The sequence below is a fragment of the Gambusia affinis genome, linkage group LG03 (genome assembly GCF_019740435.1).
Source record: "Gambusia affinis linkage group LG03, SWU_Gaff_1.0, whole genome shotgun sequence".
Taxonomy (NCBI): domain Eukaryota; kingdom Metazoa; phylum Chordata; class Actinopteri; order Cyprinodontiformes; family Poeciliidae; genus Gambusia; species Gambusia affinis.
This window is the reverse complement of record NC_057870.1, coordinates 1,897,123-1,915,350: the sequence shown is the minus strand read 5'-3', so window position 1 is coordinate 1,915,350 and position 18,228 is coordinate 1,897,123. Positions and strand designations below refer to the sequence as shown.

General features: G+C 38.9%; 1 protein-coding gene across 1 annotated transcript; it reads left to right on the top strand.

The window, feature by feature from the left end:
* The first annotated feature begins 5,753 nt into the window (after positions 1-5,753).
* LOC122827714 (tubulin beta-1 chain) lies at positions 5,754-8,307 on the top strand. Its single transcript, XM_044110631.1, has 4 exons — positions 5,754-5,965; positions 6,775-6,883; positions 6,963-7,073; positions 7,156-8,307. The coding sequence occupies exons 1-4, from the start codon at positions 5,909-5,911 to the stop codon at positions 8,214-8,216; spliced, it is 1,338 nt and encodes a 445-aa protein (XP_043966566.1). The 5' UTR covers positions 5,754-5,908; the 3' UTR covers positions 8,217-8,307.
* Positions 8,308-18,228: the final 9,921 nt, after the last annotated feature.

Below are 18,228 nucleotides of genomic sequence, written 5' to 3'. Positions count from 1 at the left end.
ATGGATGGATGGATGGATGGATGGATGGATGGATGGATGGATGGATGGATATATTTATGTTTAAAATGTCTTTTGTTCAAAAGTGGAGCCAAATGCTTTGTGTGCACCAAGATGGTGAATAAAGCTGATTTGACATTTGTATTTTTGGCATCTCTGCATTTCTGGCACAAAATAGAGCCAACGTTACCTGCTGTGACAAGTGGTGTTTTGATCAAGGGTCAAAATCCAGAGTCGAAAGGTTCAAATGTAGATCAAAACTAAAAAAAATTGAAATAGGATGCGAAATAATTCTTTGTTTTGTTTTATAATACTATAGAATTTAGTTACATTTTACATATTTTTGTGAAATCTACATCTTCTGTCTTCATGTACTATTGCTTAACTATAATCATAAATATAGTAGTTCATTATTTTAATATATAAATATAAAATGGAAGTAGGATAGGATGCTGGAGCTTAGCTACTGTCCACTCACTGAGGAAAGTTGATTGTTTTAGGTATTAGTTGTGGTCTTTGCCTCCACGACAACATGAAAGAACAACCTGAGTCAACAGGTTGTGGTGGATGTGATCCCAGTATGCTGTGGCTTTTACTTTGTTCCAGCACCTGCACAAGATATTGAAGGTTCTTATAATGTCCAACATGATTGTTAAGATCAGTGGATCCTTCCAGCATAATGAACTCTTTCATCATACTCCTTGTTACGTTCTATGCTTTGTGTTCTTTTTCACTTTCCTGTCCTGGTGTCTTTGATTTACTGACATGTCTGTACTGCTTTCACAGCAGCAGGCATGGAACTGAATGGCTACATTCTTTTTGTGAAACTGTGTTAGATCTCACTGCTGCTTTTCAGACAATCAGTAGTTTTTCCTTTATGTAGGCTGTAGAGAACACAACTATTCCCCTTAGCTTTTTCTTCACTCAATTTTCTTTGAACTTCTGTATATGATGTTGGAATATTATGTGAAAGACTGACTCAAAATAGTGGATATTTGTGGTGTGGAAGGAAATATAAACATAGCTTTTATTCTCTTTACAAATATAGATCTCAAAAGTGCTATGTACTCAAACACCCTGAGTCAACATTCTGCAGAGGAAAACCTAACTGTCGATAAAGATGCAAGTCTTTCAGGATATATCTCTTCTGCACCTTGAAATTTTTATCCATTCGGACTGGAGAGAATCTGTTGAGAGCAATTTTCAAGACGCTCAAGTGAAGAAAAGTCTGAGGTTTAACTCAACCATTCATGGAAGATCAGATTCTGTAGTGTAGTGGTTACCATGTCTGCCTAACATGAAAAAGATCTCTGGTTCGAATCTAGACAGAAACATTTCTAATCAATGTTATGTTTGTCACAGTGTTGTAGGTCAAATAGACGGTTTCATGTGTGTGATCAGGTACATGCAAAGTGACTTCTATGGTGTAATGGTTAGCACGCTTGTCTTTAAATACAGGGATCTTAGTTCAAGTCTTTCTAGGACCTTCTGGTGTTGCACCTCATCTTTTGCATAAAGCAGCGATTTGCTTGCTGTACTTGTTCTCAAGTGTAGTTTGTGGACTCTAATTTGAACTCAGGCAGAAGGATAGATAGTTTGTCCATCTACAAGTTTCTGTGCTCTGTGAGAGAATCACATGCCATATTGCATATCATGTAGTGTTAATATTTGGCATTGTCTACAGCCCGTCACTAAAATTAGCCTTATCGAAAGAAGATCAGTTTCTGTATTACCTTTGCTTAACATGCAAAATGTCTCTAGTTTGTAACCAGACAGAATTTTTTTTCCCAAGTTATGTTTATCACAGGGTGTTGTAGGTCAAACAGAGGGGTCTACATGTGTGATCTGATACATGCCAAGACACTTCTATGGTGTTATAGTTAGCACTCTCACCTTTGACGCCAGTAACCTGAATTAAAGTCCCAGCAGGATGCCCTGCAATTGTACCTAAAATGTGCACAAAGCAACACTTTCAGTTCAGTAGGTGTTCTCACTCTTCATTAATTATCTCTAACTTAAATCAGATAGAAATAGAGGTTTGACATTTGTCCACCTATGGTACTTACTCTCTAATAAATATTTGGCATAGTCTACAGCCCGTCATTAAAATGAACCTTTTATAATTTTTCTGTCTTCTACCTAGAAGATCAAAAGATTAGTTTTTGCATTGTAGTGGTAATCATGTTTAATTATTCTGTCTTGACTGTTTCTAAATCAAAATATTATCATGGACTCTGGGCTCTCAGAGGGAAGTTATGCTTCTTTAAAGATTACACTTTGCTTTTCTCCAGATGAGCTGTTGTGTTTCTCGTGGGGTTTTCTGAAGCTCCCAGGGTGTGACCAGCAGTTAGACAAAACTCATTGTCCTAACGTGTGTTTACTGGGGTCTCATGTTGTACTTGAGTGAGTTCTGGTCTGAAAGCATTAGTCAGACCAGTTTTTTGTGGATGCAGTGACTCAGTGGTTCTCATTACTGACATTAGACCAGCTGTTCCCATCTCTGTGTGCTCCACCAACTTCATACCCACAGTATCTACTGGATATAACTGGATCTTACTTTGGTTACTTTGTTCAGTATCCCAAGTTTCATAAAAGTTGTTCATTATTATTATTGGAAAATTACCAGTATAATGGTCTTTAATGTAGATCATGCATTTGAAACGTAAATAATTATGAATTTAACGATGGCACTTGATGTAATGCAATGTTTTGATTGTTGATTCTATGTTGCATGGTTTTGGTTTTTGTGCTTTTTATGATGTAAAGTACTTTGAAATGTATTGCTGCTGAAATGTGATATACAAATAAAATTTGATTGATTGATTGATAATGATGTTTAACGTAATTTGAAACTGTTTATAGAACAACATGGGTAGCCTGCAGACTAGGACATGACCAACAGTAAAACGATACATTCAGCTCATGATAACATACTACCCATGCTATAGATTCACAAGTTGAGACAGGATGCTGAACTTCTGTTCAGTGTAGAATAATCTAGACCAGATTTGACCAGTCAAAGTATTTTGGATTTGGAACAAGGGATGCTGAAATTGTAAATAGACAAAATTATAATTTTTAGTCACACTGACCCCTGAAACCATTTTAGACCTCAGCCACATTCACCCAATTGCACTCACTCAAGCAGGCACATATTCATACACAGATTAATAGGCAACTTAGGTTAATGCTCTCTCAACATGTGACAGGGAGAAGTTGGAATCAAACCAACAACCTTCTGATGGTAAGATACCTCCTCCACCCACTGAGTCACAGTTACCCTGTGATGAAGACCCAGTATGTTCCAGGTTCTTTATAAAACAGTGGACTAGCCCTGTTGAAGCTTAAGTCAGATTCATCCTGTTGGAAAAGTTTGACATTTTTTTCATGTATTTTTGTATAGTACAGTACTTTTTTCTTTTACAATATTATTTGTACTGAGTAGTTAAAATACTGCCACAAAAGACAGAATTTCTCGGTACAGTCAGGGTGTTGAAGAGATCTGTTTTTGTCTCTGCTCTTTGCATATGATGTGGTCCCATTGGCTTCATCAGATCATGATCTGTATATTTTACATGGAGTCTATGGTGAGTCTAGATCTCCCTACTTAGGCTCCCTGCAATCTGACACCGGATGGATGGATAAATGGATACTAATTTTACCCTACTTGTCTTGTAATACCTGGAGATAACTGTGTATTTTGGCAGTACATAAAGAAATAAATCTGAACTGAAACCTAGGCAGTATGGTGGAGCAGGGGGTAGCACAGTTCCCTTTAAGCAAGAAGGTTCTGGTGTCAAATCCTGACCCTGGGGTTTTTCTACATAGAGATTCCATATCATCCTAGTGCATGCGTGGGTTCTCTCCAGATACTGCAACGTGTCTGAAAATCTGTCCAGCGTCCACCCTGCCTTTTGCCAAATGAGCATTGGAGAAAGGCACAAGCTCCCACCGAGGGTGTGGCCCTGCATGGAGAAGAAGGTTATATACAATCGATGGATGGATGAACCGAATCTTTCAAATAATTTTTACCAAGAATTACATCCACATTAAATTAAATTAGTCTGTTTTCTTCTATTTGTACCATGTTGGCTAAATTTGGACCATGTTTTATGGTGATATTAGACTTGACTTTTAGATCAAATTCTTGTAATAGCTTAAAACAAGCTAAACAGAATTCCAATTTGTCCAACAGACTTCACAAAAAGTACTAAGAAAAAGCTTCTTACAGCTTCATACTCTTGTCTATTCATTTTAGGTTTCTCTCCTTTTTGACAATTGTGGGATTTGTTTTTTTCAAAATAGCCATACTACATATTCAGAAATCCATGCATCATCTTGTGAAAGCATTATGACCTCAATGTTTGTCCAACCCTCTTTTGCAATATTTATTTTATGTTTAGAGTGGGAGAGCTGAATGCTGCAGTGCCCTGAAAGATGCTGAATCATGAGAAGTATAGCTTGCAGTAGATCAATGCAGTTTCACATTGCAGACAGACTACACTGGACATGCTCAATCGTCACAATATAGCATTGTACTTAGTATTCAAAAGGACAATTAGCTGACTGTATTGGAAGCAGAGATTTTGCCTCTCAAAGAGAATTTTCCTCTGATTAATTTCCTGCTGACCTGATTCAAAGTGCCACGGTGAGCCTAAACCACACACCAACACATCCTCCACAATGAAAGAGATCAATGAATAATTGATTAGGTTCTCCTCAAAGGATATGGACTGCAAGCAAGCAGAAGGAACAGAGATCATTAAGAAAGTCCACCATTTTCAGAGACTCCCACTAACATAAAGATTTCATAGGAAAGAGCAGTGAGGTTATCTGGTAAGTGTTGTAACATTTGTAACATGAAACTTGATATTTCCAGTTAATTTTACAAGCCACCTCTTGTAATGTGCATGTGTTTAATTTGAATGCTGAGTCCAAACAGTAGTGTCAGTCAGCCAAAAGTTTGGAATCCAAATGGTTTGTGTTGGGTTTCCACCCATATTGACTAGTGATTGCCCCTCTCAAAATGTATTAAACATAGGTAAATGTTTAATACTGTAAAAATATACAAAAAGATGCTTACTAATTATTTTTTGTCCATATAACATCTTAAATAATTTTTAATATACCACAAATATTTCTACTTGAAATTTGGTTATATAATAAAAATTTCATAATATTGTTTTTGATTTATGCAGGTGAATCACATGAATAAAAAAAAATTTAATCCTTTTATTTAAAATCTTTTCAAAGATAGACGGTGGTCTTAATGTGATTTGGTCGTTTGAAACACCTTAACAGCCGCCCACACAGATCAAGGTTAAATATCTGCTAAAACAGATACTTTGTTACAGTCTGGATTAAGGCGGAAGCTGTGTCACTCCCTCTTTGCTCAATTCTGTTACAGCAGCTTCCGCTATGACGTTTTTGAACTGGACCTTTGTGCTTTTGAGCCACGTGGTGTGGGGAAATGAAGAATCATCTGACTTTCTCCTGAGTTAAACGATAGTTTACCAGGCTATTCTTTCTTCGGTTGCAATATAGACACTTAACTTAACCTGATGTGTATCCTGACATGCAAAAGCGCGGTTCTGAAGAACCGGGTAAAATCTGTTCGCCTAAATGCATTTCCGTTCTGCAGTCATTGGACAAAGGGGCGGGAATGGAGGGTGAATCCTAATGTCGCAACATGAGTTTGATTGACAGCTTATCGGTCCAATCGCACATAAGCAGTTTAAATCTCATTGGTAGAAATCTACATCTGTTAAAAACGCATACATAAGATAGCCAATGGAAACGTGAGGTGGGAGGCTCTATTGTTCTATAAAGGAGAGAAGCGACACAGTTAGTACGCATTTACAGGCAAACCAAAGCAGATTCTGTTGACGTGGTCCATCAACTTATCAGCAAAATGAGGGAAATTGTGCATCTTCAGGCTGGCCAGTGCGGAAACCAAATTGGTGCCAAGGTAAGCGAACATATGTTGCTGCAAATTGATTTTTTTTCATCAAATGGTTTTGTTCTTTGTCACAAAAGCCGGCTCTTTGTGCTTCCTGCGCCTCCGTAACCACACCCTGGGAATATCATTGTGGCCTACTTTCTCGACTCGACCATTAACTTGCTCTAAAACATGAATAGATGTGGATGAAGCCGTGGAAACATTCATTTTGTCGCGGTAGCTGCAGATGTATCCATTTTAAGGATTTTTTTCTTTTTTTTTTTTTTTTTTTTCCTTGTTTTCCTTTTTGTGTTTATCAATGTTTAAAATCCTGTTCCAATAGGAAACGTATCTTGCGGATTCAGCTTGAAACTGCACAAACGGCACTTGAAACGCCATTCTTTAATCCTTAATCGTTTGAAAATGTCTGTGGGGGGGAAAAAAAAGGAAGTAGTCGGTAAGACGTAGACAAACAAAAAAGCTCATCACATTGTGGGGTGTAATGGCCGATTATGTAACTTAAAGAACATTTAAAGATTAGCTTATATCATCTTAATTTTTATTTATTTATTTATTTATTTATTGAGGCGGCTGAGGCCTACTAGTTGCTGGCTTTGAATGGCGCCTGGCATCTGAGAAGACGGTTAGTGACGTAGCTGGGAGATTTGAAATTCATAACCTCCCTCAACCAATAGGGGCGTGAAGCTGCGGCGGGAAGGGACGTCAACGTTGAAATGGCGCCCTAAGCGTTTTTTTTTTGGTGTTTTTTTTTTTTTCCTTTTCTTTTTCTCAAGCTGATTTTGTCTTTGTATATACATAAAATTTTTTGTGTGTTCTAGTTCTGGGAAGTCATCAGTGACGAACATGGCATTGACCCAACTGGTACTTACCACGGAGACAGTGACCTGCAGTTGGACAGGATCAATGTCTACTACAATGAAGCTTCTGGTAAATATTACTGTTTTAATTTGGTCCAATAGACCAGTGTTAGATTCTAGCCTAATGTTGTGTTGCCTCTATCGTAAAGGTGGAAAGTATGTGCCACGTGCCGTGCTTGTGGATCTGGAGCCAGGAACCATGGACTCTGTGAGGTCTGGACCCTTCGGCCAGGTCTTCAGGCCAGACAACTTTGTTTTTGGTGCGTTGCTTAGAATTTAAATAAAAAACTTGTGCTACCTGTGAAAATGTCTTGAGTAAGAATTTTGGCCCTCTATTTGCAGGTCAGAGTGGTGCTGGCAACAACTGGGCCAAAGGCCACTATACAGAAGGTGCTGAGCTGGTCGACTCTGTACTGGATGTGGTCAGGAAGGAGGCTGAAAGCTGTGACTGCCTGCAGGGATTCCAGCTCACACACTCTCTCGGTGGCGGTACAGGCTCTGGTATGGGTACCCTCCTCATCAGCAAGATCCGTGAAGAGTACCCTGACCGCATCATGAACACCTTCAGTGTAGTTCCTTCCCCTAAAGTGTCCGACACAGTCGTCGAGCCCTACAACGCCACATTATCAGTCCATCAGCTTGTAGAGAACACAGATGAAACCTATTGTATTGACAACGAGGCCCTGTATGACATCTGTTTCCGCACACTCAAACTCACAACCCCCTCATACGGTGACCTCAACCACTTGGTCTCTGCTACCATGAGTGGTGTCACAACCTGCCTGAGGTTCCCTGGACAGCTCAATGCTGACCTGCGTAAGCTGGCTGTGAACATGGTGCCATTCCCACGTCTGCACTTCTTCATGCCAGGTTTTGCTCCCCTTACCAGCAGAGGCAGCCAGCAGTACAGATCACTCACAGTACCAGAGCTCACCCAGCAGATGTTCGACGCCAAGAACATGATGGCTGCCTGCGACCCGCGCCATGGCCGCTACCTGACTGTGGCTGCCATCTTCCGTGGCCGCATGTCCATGAAGGAGGTGGACGAGCAGATGCTCAATGTCCAAAACAAGAACAGCAGCTACTTTGTAGAATGGATCCCAAACAATGTCAAGACTGCAGTCTGTGACATTCCTCCTCGTGGGCTCAAAATGGCTGCCACTTTCATCGGCAACAGCACAGCCATCCAAGAGCTGTTCAAGCGCATCTCTGAGCAGTTCACGGCTATGTTCAGGCGCAAAGCTTTCCTCCACTGGTACACCGGTGAGGGTATGGATGAGATGGAGTTCACTGAGGCAGAGAGCAACATGAATGACCTGGTGTCTGAGTATCAGCAGTATCAGGATGCCACTGCTGAGGAGGAGGGAGAGTTTGAGGAAGAGGGTGAAGAGGATTTGGCCTAAATTCTTCTGTCAATGTTGTTCCTGTTTGTCCTGTTAACTTGTGACCTCTTGCAATTTTCTGTGTTCTAAATAAATGAGTCCTCCACACAAATGTTTTTTTGTTTTTTATGTTATGCACTTATTGGTTATAATATATATATTATAGTTTAAGTTGACTATTTTCTTTTCAGCTATAATGTATGCAGGATTGAGACAAATCATAAGAAGGGGGCTGATGGGGAAACATTATAAACCAGTTAAATGAAGGTTTGTTATTCATGTTCAGGCTTTAGGGTCCCCTGCAGCCTTAAGACTTATCAAAGGGGACTAGAAAACCTGCAGCAAGTATTCTAAGGGGACTACAAGCATATATGGGCAAGTATTTATAGCTTTAGTTTCTACTGAAGTGTATTTTTTTTCCCTTAAAACTGAAAAGCTACATTTCTGAAAACTTGCCAGTCTTTTTAATACACTCATAAATATGCAAATTTCTTGGTCAACAATTTAGAATTGACTTTACAACTTAAGTTGCCTTTCTTCAAAGCTCGTTAAGATCTGAAATGAGTCCACCAGATGGCAGTGTTGGCAATGCTTTGGTCAGAAGTAATCTGCTCAAATTCCTAATGTAGTTCCCTCCCATTGCAGTGGAAAACCATTGACATCACTGGTAGTGGATGGTTCCTTGCAAGTCATTTCAGGGAATGTCTACCAATTGGGATGAAGCTTAGTGCTTCGTCACCGATGGGAGGGTTGTTTAGATGTTTTTAGTGAGATTTCATTTTAAGTGCAACCAGCAAATAGGAAGTTGAGTAGGATTGCTTGGAGAAAACCTTCAATCTTAAAATCTCCCCACTATCTTTGATCTTACAGTGAATTAAAATTCAAATAAAGCTTAAGCAAAAGCTACAAAATTTTACAAACATGCAGTCAAGCAGGGATATTAGGTAAGACCATATAATTATTGTCTGCGACAGACTGGCGACCTGTCCAGGGTGTACCCCGCCTCTTGCCCGGGACGCAGCTGGAGATAGGCATCAGCAACCCTCTTGACCCCATTAGGGAAGAAGGGTGTAAAGAAAATGGATGGATGGATGGATATAATTATTGTAAAACAAGAAATTTGTTGGAGTATCAATATTGCAAAAGATCTTCCTGCCAGTAAGACTGTCTTGCAAATGGCTGGTATTTCAAAAGGCTGAGCTTTGTCATTTTCGTTTTCTTGAAGTGGTAAAGCTGGATCTCAGTTGGATCCTATAGCCTGCACATGGCAGAACGAACCCTCCAACCGGTTAGTTTATACTTGAATATAGATCGCACAACATTCAACCTGCAGAAAAGCATACAACAGAAACTCATTGATATTTGCATGGAATGAAATGTGTGACTAAATTGAAATGATTTTTTTTTTTTTTTTTTTTTACGAAATGCTGAGACATTTGTTCTCAACTGATTCTACATAAATATACCAAATTAAATTGTATTAATAGAATTATTGTGGCTGTAAACATTTGCGCCTATATTTTTTTACAACTACAAACTTGTTTTATTTGGGATTTTATGTGACAGACAAACATAAAAGTGTATGCATATTTGTAAAAGGAAAAGAAAATGATAGCTTTCAATAGCTTACAAATTAAAATCTGAAAAGGGATTGTGAATTTATATTTAGCTTCCATGACAGTGCAGGTCTTTTGGACAGCCTTCCATGTCTACAAAGAATAAGATTTCTAGATGTCTGTGCGGGTAAGGTCAAGTACAGTCAGACTGCATGGAGAGCAGCTGTGTACATCAGTTTACACCACAGGGAGGCGCTACAGTGGCGTGTTTCAAAACAACTATTAAAAACGTATCTTTTTTTTCTTGTGTATTTATACATAGGCTGACTTTAAAACACTTTGTTTGTTCTACTGTAAATGAAAGCATGGAGAGATGGGGTTCAATGAATGAGACAACATTTCTGAAGATTTTCTGTGAAATCTCTTTTCCTGTAAAAGCTACACTGCTAAGTCTTTACAGCTTTTATCGACAGCTGTCTGTACCACATAGGAACTACTCTAATTACCTGTAGTATTTTAGTAAAATCAGAAGAAGAAAACACATCATGAAGTTGGCAGCTCAGGCAGCTCAGAGTTTTCTGACCATCTGTGCAACATTTATTGTAAATGTGCCTGGGCAGGAATCCTGGAATATTTGCTCTAGTGTCACAGTAAATGTATGAAAGGAGTTGAGGAAGTGACCTGGCATTATGTATGCCCATGCTGACATAAACAGATGACCTGTCCCCTGCAGAGAGGTTCTTGTGGGTCTACATTGCGTTGGAGAGTAATGAGTACATCTTGTTCCTGTGTTTATTTCTTACTTCAGGTTAGAAGTGATGCTTTTACAGCTCGGATTAGGATCAGGTTATTTCCTCATTCTAATCCTCAGACCTCTCAGAATGTCAGGATAGTTGGTAAGTTTTTCCAAGTTGGTTTATTCATATAGAACCAGTTCATTAGCTAAACGCTTGAAATTCTTTCACAAGACACTGTACAACACAAAACAGGTCCAGTTCATATTAAACGTTGTTATTTTATTTTTTACTACAGCCACAAACTTAAATGTATCTTATTAAAAGGTTATGTTAAAGATAATTACAAAGCAGTGCATGATAGTAAAGTTGTAGGAAAATGAGACCAAATTTCATATTTTTTACTAATACCTGAAATGTGTTCAGGCTCCTTTAGTCAATACCTTTTAGAACCACATTCAGCTGAAAGCTCAGCCCCACGTCTGTAGGGTTATGTTGCTGCCAGAACTGAATTTCTACAGACTGAGGTCTACTAATCCTCTTTGCAAAATAGCTCAAACTCAAATTAAAAAAGAGCATTTATGAACATAACATTTCAAGTCTTGCCATCGATTCTCAGTTAGATTTAGGTCTAGACTTTGACGGGGCCAGTCCAGTACAGGAACCAGTCCCTATACTGGTCCAGTATAGGGATCTATAACCCTAACTCCTAACCCTACGAAAATGCTTTGATCTTTTCTGGTTGTATGTTTTGGTTGTTTGTTTGAGAGGGAACCTCCAATCCAGTCTTAAGTTTTTTGCATCCTTTGAGAGATCGTCTTTCCGGATTCTACTGCATGGAGAGTCATCCATTTTCCCATCAAGTATAACAAGTTCACCTGTCTTACTGAATCATTGAATTCCCACAGCATCATATTGCCACCATGATCTTTCATCATGTGATTGCTGTGTTCTGATCTGCTCTGCAAGTTTTCTGCTGCATATAGCTGACAACTTTCTCAGTGCCCTGTCTGCTGTGTTCCTTATTTTATACTTTTGAGGCCTTCAAGAAATGCCTGGATTTGTATTGAGATCATGCAGTTAAAGCTAGAGGTGGGAATGTGGCCATTTTCTAAGCATGCATGTTTTGGTTTTAGCTTTAGCTTGTTAGGTTGCATGTTTTTATGTATTTGTTTTTATCCATGTCTATTTATTAAGGAGTCTCACTCCCAGCCCAAGTCAGAGGCTGCACTGACTATTTACCCAGGTATCTTCGATCTGATGTGATGGAGAAAGAGAGTAATGGCAGCAACAATTGGCCTTCATTTTCTGTTTCCTTAAAATAGTAGCACCACTGGCTGACCACACATACACTGAAACAAAGACATATTTTTAGAGACCTCAGGAGCTAAGCACTGCCTAAGTCTTTTGTATTCATCATATCATTATGCTTCCGTTGGCTTTTTGGAGACCTAAGTACATATGAAAATTCACCAAACTTGGTGGATGTCTGCATGAAATTCACATATTTTAAGGTGGTAGCAAAAAGGCAACAGTGTCACTTGGCAATTTTCAAAATACCTTCTGCATTGACATTACTTTATCGTAGAATCATGACCATTGGTATATTTGTAGAACTCCCCAAGAGATACAGAAATCTCTCTTACACCTTCAGTCAACACAAAGCAGAAAGTTGGCCATCTTGGCTTGAACTGCCAAATTTGAACCCATTTTCACCTTTTATAGCCTCTGCATTAATTGATCTTCTCCTAGAGATTTTTATCAATTGGTTTCAAGCTTGGACAATTTGCTCATATTGCATGGGGGAATAAAACTTATCAAAACAGTGAGTTTTGAGCATGTTGAAGGATTGTGGCTAGAGCTCACCATGAAAAATAAAACTGTTATACCTCCCACACAAAAACTCACCAGGACACCAAACCTCCTACACTCCATTATGATGTAATCATATTTGGCTATTTGTTACCACCACTGTTCCAGTTTGGTTCATCCTTAGGAACAAAGTCCAGATGCCTGAAAGTGTCGGGTCCATCAGTTCAAACAATTATAAGAAAGTATAGACATAATATCCCACCATCATATCACATCTGAAGGTAAGTTTTATTTTTTTATCTAAAGACCCTAATTGATCACATCAAGTCACTGACTATGCAGCAATCCTCCCTCCTGAGTTATTCAATAGATCTCGAAATATTTCCATCTGTAGTCAAGCATGTCTTTCAAATTAACCTGAAATGGAAAACCAATTTGGTTTTGTGTAATGGTTTTGTCTTCAAAACACTAATCCACTTTCTTTAACCCACCAGCAGACCTGTTGGATCCTGACCCAGGTGGTAATATGAACACAAACTGACAATCAAGAAATTCTTTCACCTAAGCCTTATATTGAATTCCCTTGTTGCTCCTAGAATAAAGAATTTAAATTACCAGGAAGGGCAGGTACTTTCATCAGAATGCTGAGGGGTTTTCAGAGCAACATAGCATCACAAAGCTTCTGCTGTAAGTTTATTTGAAACATTACACTTCCTAGCCTTTGCTTTTTGAGGGTTTTTTTATCTAAAGGCAATCAAAATCATTGAGATCAGATGTTCATGCTGCTGTCAGACTAAATTTAAACACTGTAATTCAGAAGCAGTCCGTTTCCTACTGAATGAGGCAAGGCTCTGCTTGTGTGTGTAGAAGTGTTTGTGCGTGTGTGTGGAAGTTTTAGGCTGCACAAGAGTATCTCTTGCGCTCAGGAAAGAGCTTATCAACATCCACACACACAAGTTGAATTGCTGTCTGAAGTTTCTGTCTACTGAAAAATAAAAAGAGAGAGACAGAGAAAGAGAAAGGGAACCAGTACAGAAGATGCAAGGTGACAGAGAAAGGTTGAACAAAGCAGCCAGATGAAAACTGACCTCCTCCTGCTTCTCCCCACCAACCTGCAGTCAAACAATCGCGATCTCCACACCCCTTTGTTCAGGACTCTCATCAGTCTCGCAGTGGGAGGTGTGGTCAGAAAGAGGAGGAAATTGCTCTGAATTTGGAGGTAATTGAAAACACCTATATCCCCCCTGCGTCTCCATCTTTATCTGCTTTATAAACCTTCACACCCCTTCTTTCTCTGTGGCGCCCACTTTCTACACCAATACTGTCCTAATGGCACCCCATACCCAGCCTGCCCTCCATCTCCTATTGGACTGAATTGATGCAAACGATTGTGTGTCCATTTGCCGTCTGAAGGAGAGGTTACCCACTTGTGTGCTATGCCCACTGTTTTCTGCCCTTCTTTCCCCAATTGCAGGTATTGATGCCCTGCTATTGTTCCCCCCTGCCCAGGGGGTGGAGTGGTTTGTGGGAAAATTGGGGGACCCCTCAGGTGTTTGATGGCTTTTATTGATTCACACCAGACTCTCCATCTCCTATTTACCGAACTCTATGCTGTGCAAGCTTTACAGATAGCAGCCAAACCGCAGAGGTGGTTATTGTTAAACGGCATTAATCTGTTTTAAAATGTAGAGGAGCACTTTTTGCCTTTGTGGGTGTTTAAGTGTGCATGCTGCTGATCGATGCTGTGTCTCAAATTAAAGATGTTCTGATTTCTAATGTCTAATTAATGTAACTCCTGGTTACTCAGAACTCCTTCAATTCTCTGCAACAATTGAAGCACTTTAAACTTAAACTATCAACCATGAAAAATAGAGCCCTAATAATTCCAGCAGTTTTCATTCTTTGTTCATGCTGTTCTTTTCACTGAAGTTACAGTTGGGTGCAATGTAATTATGTTTGTGAAAACTCTTCTGTCTTTTTCTTTTTTGATACTGTTGAGTGTTTTAGATTATTAAACCAATTTCAATATCAGAGAAAAAGCCCAGAAAAATTAAACAAGCATTATTCTATGGGGTAGGCCTACCATTAGTGAAGTTACACAGTAATAATGAACAGCAATAATTTGGGCTATTTAGCATGTTATAAAACAAATGTCTACTTAAGCTAAATATTTAGCTAGCACGGTTTGCACATTTCTTAACCAACTGAATATTTAACTCACTAGCTACTTTAACTTCAAACCAAATCATTAGCTTTAAACTGAATATTATCTTACTAGCTAAATTAGCTTAAACTAAATATTCAGTTTGGAGCATAATATTTAGTTAGTAAACTAAATATTAAGTTTAAAATTATTGCTGTGTAATTTTATTATTTAGTAAAAAAATAAATAAATAAAAAATAAAAAAAAGCTTTCTAATCCAGTCTGGGTCAATATCAAAAATAATTCCCCACCTTGGTAAATTATGAATTAATTTCTTTTTTTTAAAAAAGTACATTTTGCTGCCTGCAGCATTGAAATGTATAACTATCAGATGGCTGAAAGCATCACCTCCAACATATAACATATGGATTCAGAAAGTTTGGGACATTTATTTGATGGAAAAAAATCAGATATTCCTTAAGGCTCCAAGAAGCTACTTTTAATACGAGATGGAACTCTATTACACTGCTGTTAATCCAATGGTGTAATTGGTGAATCACCCTCCTGCACTTGTTTGCTCTGCTGGACCAACCTAAAATGCCATGGCACCTAAGACTATGTGGACCACTTTATCTCTTGGAGGATCTAACTGTAAGCTTGTATTATTTTTATTTGCGGTTTTTGTGTGTTGTTTTTGTTTAGATGTTTTGTATTCATTCTCACACCTGTTAAGAATAGTTATTATCTCACCTTCCGATGTCACGTTTAATGTAACTGGTAAATGTCAATATGAGTCGGAAGTTTGAATTCATGTTTGTATATTGTTATTAAAAACATAAATAAAAATAAAGTAAAAAAAAAAAGTACTTTAAATCTTTCACCTATTTTTGATTTATTGCCTTAATCAAAGAATCAAGAAAGCACTTCCAATATAACTTATCTAAGTGAAGTAGGCAAAAAGATCTAACTAGCAATTAATTATGCACCAATCTAAACAAATTCAAGAACAAATGAGAAACAAAGTCATTAAAATCCAAAAGCCACTTCCAGGGCTGGCCCCAGCCTCCATGGGGCCATAAGTGAAATGTGGTTTTGGGGCCCTCTATTTCTGCTAATAATGTGGACTGTCTGCAATCAACAGTCAGGCGATTAGATCATTCACACACATGCTACATTTATTGCATCTATTACAGTACTGTTTACATCAGGGCTCTCAAACTCCGGTCCTCGAGGGCCGCAGTCCTGCAACTTTTAGATGTGCCTCTTCTGCAGCACACCTGAATAGAATAATTAAGGCTCTGGAGAACTGATCTACACAAGGTGGAGATAATTAAGCCATTTCATTCCAGTGTTTTGTACCTGTGGCACATCTAAAAACTGCAGGACTGTGGCCCTCGAGGCCTGGAGTTTGAGACCCCTGGTTTATATTATATACTATATGCAAATATAATATAGGATACATTTATCACCAGGTCATTTATCTGCCTTTTTGGACCTTCAAGGAGGCTTTACAATAAAATCAGTCATTCCCAACACATACACACTGATGATGGCTAGCTGCGCAAGTGCAGCCACAGCTGCCCTGAGGAGTCCCACCGATTGCAGGGCAAACTGTCGCTACCATCACTCCGAAAGATAATCTGACTAAATGCAAAAATAAAAAAAATCCCAAATATTCAAATGCCCCTTGAATTTCATAAATGTTTGTGCCATCCATGTGTTTACTGTGGAGGAATTTTGGTCCATCCTTCTACTCACACAGCAGTTTAAATTCAGTCACACTGCAGTGTTTTTGACAATAATCAGCCTGTTTAAGGTCACACCACAGTAATATGGCATGACTTTGACTAGTCCACAATGGCCTCATTTTATTTTGTTTTGAGATATTTTCATATCATTTTATTTCATTTTATTCATTTCATTTTATTTTGAAGTATTTTTTTTTTTTGTCTTTGAAGGTGGGACATGCCACAGAGTGTTGAATCATTGTTCTACTCTGTAATCCAAATGTGCTTCATCTTAAGGTCCCACTCTGTTTCAGGGCCTTCTGGTAGAAAGGAGTCTTGTCCCAGTACATGATGGACATTCTTTATGCAAACTGAGGACAACATTCATCTAGTCAGTTGGTGGTGATGGACACTGCCCAGAGATTTGGCCTTTTTAGTTTTTCTCTGACATCAATAAACCTCACTTTAATATATTTGTTGTTTTCTCTTTTAAATCATTGCTGTCAATGATCCTCAGTCATAAAGCTCTGATCATGACAGCAATTGAGTTAAAAGCTGTAGAACATCTGAGGTTCAGCCCGTTACTGTCAGGATGTAGAAGGTTCTTCCATTTGTATTTCCCATTATGTTGACATTGTTCCTGCCTGCTTGAAAGTTCGACAATGACTTCATCATCTCATCTCCACAGCATCTTTGTGTTCAGTCTGTCTCTGCAGAGTAATTATTGTCATCATGACTTAGACTTCAGACTTTCTTCTGTCTGAGTTTCTGCTCTGCCTGGAACTCAAACTAGTGTGAGAAACAGTATCCACATGCTTGAAGACACAAAGACTTGTCACGGAGAGAAACGGTGACTTCAGAAACACATGTAAAAAGACTCCTGGGTGCGAGACTCGGTCACTGATCTCAGGGGGAGTGTGGAGCAGAAACCGGATTAATGAGCACTTAGCAGCAAACACGTAGACAACGTCAAACGGGGAAATAACAAAGATCCTGCAGATTACCACTTTAGCAGGCTTTTCAAATGTAGAACGATGAGCAGCAGCGTGATCCAATTGGTGGGTACAGAAATAGAACAGTTAGAGACGCTTGTGTTCAGCGGCGTGAAGAAGAGGTGAGGTGAGGATTCACAGAGTGCAGGCTCTCCATGCCGATAACCAGCTCTTCATCAGCACCCTTTTGACACCAGCATTCACCCACTGGAACATATCATTTTCAGAATGCATGATGTATGCTCTCCCGCTATTACATTTTCAACTTGAGCTCCTCTTGTTTATATAACAAACCCCTCCACTCAATTAGGGTGCCCTGGGTGGGAGGAAGTGAGGCTGCATATCTATGATCTCTCTCACTTTTTCTTGTCTCTCAAACACTCTGATGTCTGCACTGTCACACACTCTGAATCTCTATCTACCTGCAGAACAGTTTTGTAAATGATTGGAGTAAAAACATATCTTCCATCCATCCATCCATCCATTATCTGAACATGCTTATCCTTGCAGGGTCATGAGGGGGGCTGGTTCCTCTCTCCAGCGGTCATCAGCCGAGAGAATAATTGTAAAATAGTAAAAATAATTTCACAGAAGAACTTTTAGAGAAAGAAGATTAACATTTTTGCTTTACTAAAAGTCACAGGGTTTCATACTTGCTTTGTAGGATCTTTCATGCTTCAGCCTAAGTGTCCTTGACTTTTCAAACTGTCCATAATAGTGGTGTGATGCCACACCCCTTCCCTCTGCTATCCTAAGGTCAACAGCCTGGGTAGTTTTCCACCTTTTCAGGCCACATCAATTAGAATCCCACAATCCAAAATGAAAAAGAAAAATATCTAGTCACACATGTTAAATTGTTCAGGAATAAAAATATATATCCCATATTCCATACTGTCATTGTTTAGTATTCTTTTTCTGGTTCCATTGGATTTAGCAGGGGACATATAAGCAGATTCATCAAATTATAGTTCCAACTTGACAGTTTCCAGTCTTCCCAGGACTAAACATCCCAGCAGGATAAGACAGAACAGTGATGGTCAAATAACAGCCCTGCAACATAAAGTTTTGT

What these genes read in the sequence shown, in the direction of transcription:
- LOC122827714 (XM_044110631.1), top strand. Translation starts at nt 5,909, where the DNA reads ATGAGGGAAATTGTGCATCTTCAGGCTGGCCAGTGCGGAAACCAAATT. An exon ending in GAAACCAAATTGGTGCCAAG is followed by an intron (nt 5,966 to 6,774) that starts GTAAGCGAACAT and finishes TGTGTGTTCTAG; the next exon opens with TTCTGGGAAGTCATCAGTGA. An exon ending in GCCAGACAACTTTGTTTTTG is followed by an intron (nt 7,074 to 7,155) that starts GTGCGTTGCTTA and finishes CTCTATTTGCAG; the next exon opens with GTCAGAGTGGTGCTGGCAAC.